The sequence below is a fragment of the Rhyacophila brunnea genome, unplaced genomic scaffold, assembly GCF_057557595.1.
Source record: "Rhyacophila brunnea isolate RB1 unplaced genomic scaffold, BYU_Rbru_1.0 scaffold_13, whole genome shotgun sequence".
In the NCBI taxonomy this organism is placed as follows: domain Eukaryota; kingdom Metazoa; phylum Arthropoda; class Insecta; order Trichoptera; family Rhyacophilidae; genus Rhyacophila; species Rhyacophila brunnea.
This window is the reverse complement of record NW_028232785.1, coordinates 28,605,877-28,614,186: the sequence shown is the minus strand read 5'-3', so window position 1 is coordinate 28,614,186 and position 8,310 is coordinate 28,605,877. Positions and strand designations below refer to the sequence as shown.

At 35.9% G+C, this 8,310-nt stretch overlaps 1 protein-coding gene across 2 annotated transcripts; it reads left to right on the top strand.

The window, feature by feature from the left end:
* The first annotated feature begins 716 nt into the window (after nucleotides 1-716).
* LOC147077173 (uncharacterized) lies at nucleotides 717-3,649 on the top strand. 2 transcript variants are annotated; one of them, XR_015069421.1, is made up of 2 exons: nucleotides 717-962; nucleotides 3,271-3,649. XR_015069421.1 is itself a non-coding variant. In XM_085940737.1 (2 exons), the coding sequence occupies exons 1-2, from the start codon at nucleotides 758-760 to the stop codon at nucleotides 3,520-3,522; spliced, it is 426 nt and encodes a 141-aa protein (XP_085796863.1). In that variant the 5' UTR covers nucleotides 717-757; the 3' UTR covers nucleotides 3,523-3,649. The 2 variants fall into 2 exon arrangements, 1 of the variants encoding a protein (XP_085796863.1); XM_085940737.1 differs by having other exon boundaries at nucleotides 717-931.
* The last annotated feature ends 4,661 nt before the right edge of the window (nucleotides 3,650-8,310 follow it).

Genomic DNA, 8,310 nt, shown 5'->3' with positions numbered 1-8,310 from the left:
CTGTTTTAAAGGTGGTACCTTTCTAGGTAAGGGCAATGGGCTGCCGGTGTCCTTCCGAAGGCCCTGGTTTTTTGTGCCACCATCAAGATGTATTATTTATACGTCATGACATTCATAGATAGGTAGGTACGTTTAAATTGAAACGCTCGTGTTTGTGGCGCATTATATTATTTCTATGTAGGTAAGTTTATTATTAAACAAGAATCTAGAAATGGCGCATAAAATCAGGATATCTTATTTATTACCTATACAATATAAATAAACTACCTAATTATGACTATATTTAACAATGTGTAATTAAGTTTATTTGGCTTAAAGTTACCCCGTTTTACATAAATGCCAAAGATTTTTTTTTATTTACAGTAAACAAGAGTTTTGTGCTTTGAGACACAATGGCAAAATATAAGCAAAAATGAAACCATTTTCATGTCAATTTAATGGTGGTAGGTAGGTACCTACATTTACCAGGTGGACCAGTTGAAAATAATTTAAAGTAGGGTCCCCCAGAACCTTTTAATGGATCACAGTAATATTTTAGATTAGCATGTCCCCAGTTATAGATCTTTATAGCATTATCGCAGTGTTCGTGTTCAATTCAATATTGTCAGTATTATCAGTCTTCTTTGTGGTCGATCTCCTGATGTCTATGGTGAATTGGTAGAAGCCATTTTGTCTATTCCATATATATTATCTATTAAAACGCGACGCACGTGGTCGTGAAGCTATTGACAGATTCTGATATCAAATACCGCATAAAATGGAAGTAAAAACTGAAACAAACGACGAATTATTGCCTGACAAAACAGCGGAGGTAATCGGCGACCGTGCATACCAACGGATAGACGTCAATCACTTCAAGGGCAAGGGTCGATTTGACGTGTCAGTCAAACAGGAAAATATCGAGGACGACAGCAATTTACCCTTAAAAGAGGTAAGTAGATATTGTATTTGTTTAAGCAAAGGTATTCATAATTCATATTCATAAAATCTAAATGGAATTAAGCAAAAAATTAACAATATCGTATGTTCTAGTGTCAATAACCCGTATCCGACATATATGTCGAAAATGTCTTTTTGATGTAAGTACTACAAACAACAAAAATACTGTTCATCGAATGTGAAATTCCCATAGGTAACTGGGTTACGGGTTATTCATTTTTTTAATTTCAATATTCAATATTCATTTTTTTTAGCTTCCTGCACCATTTGTAAAAAGTCACTTACGGGGTATTAACATTAGGCTATCTAGTCTTCTCTTGCTGGACAATATTATTTTTAAATCGGAAGGAACAAAAAAGGTTTATACCTACAGTGGTCTTTTCTTCGAATTAACAAAATCGGTTCTGCAACAATACGTACTAAGTACTTATGTTAACAGTGTCACACAGTGGCGCACCCAGGATTTATTATTGGGGGGGGGCCAGGGAGGAGAATGTAAATTAGTCCCATAGGATCTTTTTCTTCTTCACAGCTTAATTTCTCAATTTATCGGTCTTTTGTCGATTACACTCGGTGTACCTACACGATGGTCTCCACATCCTGCAACGGGCCCTCAGGCCAGGATATTTAGCAGCCCCCCCACCTACCGCTAAGATTAAAGGCAGTGTGAAACACTACATAACGTTCTTCAAATTGTGTTTAAGTTCAAATTAAGGGTACTTACACAGTGAATTATTGGCGATTTTAATACATCTATTTTAATAATGGAGCTGTCGAGTATCGACACATAATAATCAAAAAATATATTGCACAATTATATAAATAATTGAAAATATTCATGGTCATGAAGCACAATAGCGCCGCTGGCGACTTTTTTTACTATTAAAGCTATTTATGATGTGTGTTTATCTCACTTACTTGGTCAACCCAACACGCCGGGCCCCCCACAGCCCTGGCCCCTAGGCTAGAGCTCTGTCAGCCCTTCCCAGCCATGACCTACACGACTCCGGAATTCGGGTGGACACCGAGAATTTTTTGACAGTTCCATTCAATGACATATTAAATGGACAACTCACTTCATACCCGTCGCGCACGAAAAATTGTGTATGAAAGTCATTCACAGATGTATAGGTAGATGTCACGTGACCATATGACGTATCCGTTTCCATTATGCGATACAAGCTTTGAGAATTTATAGTACTATAACCTTTATTGTAATGGCGTATTAGTGTCATGACTCATTGCGTCAGAAACAGATTCTCGGTTACTTACGACTTCTCGGAGATTAGACGCAAGTGAGCCCAGCGCATCACAGGCGACTGTCCAATAGTTTCTGTCATTCAATTGCATTGAATAAACATTCATCAATATCTTAAAATGGCATTTTCATATCCCATCTTTCTTGGAGTGTTCAGTAGATTTTTTTTACAATTTTTAACTAGGCACATTGGCATTTTGTAACACAATAATAACGGTGGAGTAGAAACCTGACAGTCAGAAATTTTGTATGGGCAGACCCAGCGGTGTCGCCAGACCGCTTGCAAGCAGAATGTTCATTTGAGCGTAGGATACCGATATTAAAATATGAATTTCGCCATCCGACAGACCCGACACAAAGTGAGTGTCATTTTATTTTCTAGATGCTTCGTCCATATTAATGTCATTGGTTCCATTAGGGATTGTGTTTGTAAAAAAACCTGACATTAGTATTTCGAAATTTTTGTGTTAGAAATTAAAATCTAAGAAATTTTTCTAAAAAGGGTGCTGGAGAATTATTACAAATCATTTTTTTGCCGTGTTTTTATTTGTAATAAGGGTATAGTTTATTAGCTTTCAATTTCAATGTTTAAAATCATTCTGATAATTTTCATTTTTGGGGGGTGCCAGGGCCCCTTGCCCCCTCCCCCTGGGTGCGCCACTGGTGTCACATCGTCCTATAGCGTAGAATCCTGGGTCTGGCATGTAGGTACACATATTTTCAATTTGTGTATTAGTCAGATTATGGACCTAACAGGTTGAGCAAGTGGCTGACACCCATTTCACGTACAAACACAATCTGTTAATATAAACCTCCACTCTGTGGAGGTCCATATGACTCTATTAGGATCGGACACAGTTATTAATTATATATATGGGTGTTCACAATAATTATGGATCATGTCCAATTTTCATAAAAGTCGATTTAATGAAAACAAATAAGTATGCCTGATAATGTTTATTGTGCACTATTTATGTCGGATTTCAACAGCCTACTTCCACCTAGATAATAAAACTTTAATTTGTTATATGTAAATATTGACAACATGTTATATGAAACGTTGTTTATTTCAGTTCGCTGCGACGGGTGTCACAGGTATCAAAGCTGAGACTGATATAAAGCGCGAATTCACTGAAGATAAAATGCCACCATTTTCTGATAGAGATCCTCAACCCGGATGTTCGCATTCAGATTACACACCAGGACATGGGGTACATCCAATTTTATATATTGTAACATTTGCTTCTCTATTCGCCGATTTTTATCGAAGGTTGACGATTAAAATTTCAATAAATCTCCGTACTATTCCTAGCCAGTCGTATTGAAAAAAGTAATTGAAGTAATCAATAGGTACCTACCTACTTTGATTTAAAATACAAAAAAATGCCGATTGTCTATTAACTGATTGTATAGCTGCAGGTATGTATTCATTAAATAATATAATTAGGAGAACACAACTTATGACTGAATTAGTAGAAGTGATCAGTATATATATTAAATATAATATCGATGACCCAAACACATTTTGTTATAATTTTCAAATAATGGCTTTATTGGTATTTTAGTAAAGTTGTTATAAAACGCAGACTGTGAAAATCATTTTCTATATAAATATATATCCACTTATAAAATTGTACTGCTTTTCATCACTTTTAAATATTCGGTCAAATTGAAAACAATAATTTCTCTTGCTTGTTTTTGTAAATGATTTTTGTCATAAACCGATAGAGATGAGATTTTCATTGTAAACTGTAAATATGCCTACTATTGTATCGTGTGAAACAGACTTTTCACACAAGGACACAGCGTTTAAGGGGGTACATACATGCTCAGCGTAGGTCAAAATGGAGCTTTTGTTCTATTTTCAAAGCATGATCCTGGACATACCTTAAACGTTGTAGATAATCTATTTATATAATTTTGAAGCCTTATTATCCTTTATATTTATTTTAAACATTTGATGACTGCATAAAGTATTTTTATTACATTAAATAGTATTCTTTTAAACCTCTCGCTCTAATGTTTTAGAATATAGTCATATTTCAGTACATAAATGTGCAGTGGTGTTAACATTTTTCACATTTAATAATTTTCAAACGCATTTATAAAACCATCTTATCGATACCTAACCGATTTTTTAAAGTTTTATTTATTTAAACGGTACATGTTCAAACACGCGCGTTAACATCACTAACATAACATTCACTTTAACATTATTATAGTGAAATATTTACGATAAAAAATTATATTGATAATCTCTGTGATCCCAAATTTGACAAGAATCGGGCATTTTATTATTCAAGATTATTAGGGCAAGACTAACACATTTGAAGATAATTCTAAAGATACTCACTATAAGCTACGAGGGTGGGTCAATAATTCCTTAGAAAAAAGCATTAAAACAGTTTTTTTTTTTTTCTCTCAACATAATCTCCTTGGAGCTCAATACACTTGGTTAGACGTTTCTCAATTTTTTTTAAACCGTCAGAAAAATAAGTTTTCGGAAGGTCCTCAAAATAAGCATTTGTCCGATCGATGACTTCTTCATTTGAAAAAAAACGTTGTCCACTTAGCCATTTTTTTAAGTTTGGGAAAAGGAAAAAGTCACTGGGGGCTAAATCTGGCGAATACGGTGGGTGGTCGACCAATTAGAACTTCAATTCTTCAATTTTAGCCATTGATCGTAAACATGTGTGAACACGGGCATTGTCCTGATGAAAGAAGATTTTTTTCCTGTTTAAATGAGGCCGTTTTTCTTCAATTTTGTTTTTTAGCTGGTCCAATAAAGATGCATAATAATCCCCTGTTATTGTTTTTCCTTTTTCCAAATAGTCAACGAAAATAATTCCACGTGCATCCCAAAATACAGTAGCCATAACCTTACCAGCTGATTTTACGGTTTTCGCCTTCTTTGGACATGGTTCGCCTTTCGCAATCCACTGCTTTGACTGTTCTTTCGTCTCGGGAGTATAGTGGTGTATCCATGTTTCATCTACAGTCACAAAGCGACGAAAAAATTCATCCGGATTGCGTTGCATGAGCGACAACAGGGCTTTAGAGGCCACCACCCTATTGCGTTTATTGTCGACTGTGAGCAAACGCGGCACCCATCTTGCAGAAATTTTTTTCATGTCCAATTTGTCATGTAAAATAGAAATGACGCTACCTTTTGAGATCCCTGTAACCTCAATTATCTCACTCAACTTTAATCTTCGGTCACTTAACACCATATCGTGGATTTTATTGATCATTTCTGGTGTAGTCACCTCTACAGGACGTCCTGAGCGTGGTTCATCCTTTGTTGATGTACGACCACGTTTAAATTCATTTAAGCAGTTATAAATAGTTGCAAGTGAAGGAGCAGATGTGCCGTGAACTAAATCCAACTCATTTTTTATTTCCTTTGCTGTTAACCCTTTTATATTAAAATGCTTAATAACAGCTCTAAACTCAATTTTCTCCATTTTTTGTAAACAAGCAATTTTTTTTTTTAAATGTACGAGAAACACACAACAACCCGACCAATCTGATTGAAACTTCGCAGCATGCTGAATCGGTAGTGCCGCTGCATGAAAACAAACCGCTTACAGTACTAGTCGCGCCACCTATCGGCTTTTCTAAGGACTTATTGACCCACCCTCGTATGTCTTTGACCATTCAAGTGTGATAAACATCTTTCGAATAATGATTGCTTTATAATAATTATTGACCTAAGAATAAGGTAGTGTTTTTTTGAAATACGCCATTTCTTTTGGCATTCCCCAGTGGTTAAGCTACAACATACGGCCGTAGCCATAAATTGACAAACTATAATTGAAGTAGGAAGTAAAATGATGTTAACGCGTGTGTTTGAACATGTCATCATCATTATCAGGAGCGCGACAACCCGGTTTGGGTCCTGGCCTCCTCCAACAGCTCCCTCCACCTGTCCCTATCCAGTGTGGCCGCTTTCCAATTTGGTACCCCCAGAATACGGCAGTCACTGGCAGCTCCATCTAACCAGCGAATCTTTGGCCTCCCTCTTCTTCTACGTCCTATTGGATTGCTGGACATCACTATCTTTGCCGGTTCATTGTCATTCATACGGTGCACATGACCTAGCCATCGCAGTCTCCCAATCTGAATTGATTGCACTGCGCTGCAATCTTCGTACAGCCCGTAGAGCTCAGCATTATATCTTCTCCTCCAATTGGTGCCATCGCTGATCGGTCCATATATACGGCGGAGAATTTTTCTTTCAAAGATGTTCGGGACTCGTTCATTTCGCAGAGTTAATATCCAGGTTTCCGATGCGTAGGTGAGCACTGGCTTTTCAAGTGTCTTGTAAAAAGTGCTTTTAGTTCGACGAGATAGTAAGCGGGACTTAAAATATTTTAACAGACCAAAGTAGCATTTATTCGCAGACATGATTCTCTTGTTGATTTCTTCTGTAATATCATTATGTCGAGTTACAAAAGATCCAAGGAATATGAAACTGTCGACCGTATCAAACTTGTATGCACCAATATCTAACTTTGGTGCAACTTCTCGTGGTGTGACATAGACAGGCATGTATTTAGTTTTTGCCTCGTTTATTTGTAAACCCATTCTTTTGGCAGAGGCTTCTAGTGCTGTGAATGCCTTGCAATGTTTTGAAATAAAAATCGGTTAGGTACCGATAAGATGGTTTTATTAATGCGTTTATGACACCGCTGCACATTTATGTACTGAAATATGACTAGAGGTTTAAAAGAATACTATTTTATCTAATAAAAATACTTTATGCAGTCATCAAATGCTTAAAATGATTATAAAGGAAAAGGCTTCAAAATTATATAAATAGATTATCTACAACGTTTAAGGTATACCCAGGATCATGCTTTGAAAATAGAAAAAAGCTCCATTTTTAACCACGCTGAGCACGTCCGCCCTTGAAACTATCTTATTCACATCAATCTAAGATTTGGCATTCAAAACTCTAATAGATTCATGCATATTACCAAGAGTAGTACCACAATTGTGTCATAGTGTTTGATGTTACTAGTAGATGCATTTTTAAAAAACTATTTACGAATCATTACGTAACATTGTTTGTATTCAATATCTATGTTGTTACTATTACCATTTCTTATCCTCATATTCATTCTCAACACACTTTAATATCTGAAGATGCTGACAGGCATAAGCTTTCAAAAAAATAACAGTTTAAAATCTAATTTAGAATAAAATTGACTGATAGTTTTTTTTCTAGTTTTCTACTAAAGGCTTTTTCACAAAGGATCACGATATAGACAGGTGTCAACAATCCTCGCCTGATGGAATCAAAGATAGAATGATACAGTATTCAGAAGTGACGATAGATGAACAAAATATTAAAAGAGAAATCTCAGAACGATCGACTCCGAAGGAACTTCGACTTATTCTGAGAAAAGTAGTACATTTCTCACGTAATTTTATTTGCAGCTTTTGTAACGCAGTTTTTGGATGCGGAAGTGCTCTAAAAAGTCACAAAATAATTCACACGAACGTGAATGCTGATCAATATCAAGAAAATATATTCGCGCAACCTCATCATCTTAAAGCACATAAAATGACACATCCTGGTGATAAACCTCATAAATGCAAAGTATGCTCATATAGATGCTCGCAAATTTGTCATCTTAAAAACCATGAAATGACACACACAGGTGAAAAACCTCATAAATGCAAGGTATGTCCATATAGATGCTCGCGACTAAGTAATCTTAAAAAACATGAAATGACACACACAGGTGAAAAACCTCATAAATGCAATAAATGCAAATATAGATGCTCGCAACTGAGTGATCTTAAAAGACATGAAATGACACACACAGGTGAAAAACCTCATAAATGCAAGGTATGCCCATATAGATGCTCACAACTTCGTAATCTTAAAAACCATGAAATGACACACACAGGTGAAAAACCTCATAAATGCAAGGTATGCACATATCGATGCTCGCAGCTTATTAATCTTAAAAGCCATGAAATGACACATACAGGTGAAAAACCTCATAAATGCAAGGTATGTCCTTATAAATGCTCGACACTTGGTAGTCTTCTAAACCATGAAATGACACACACAGGTAAAAAACCTCATAAATGCAAGGTAT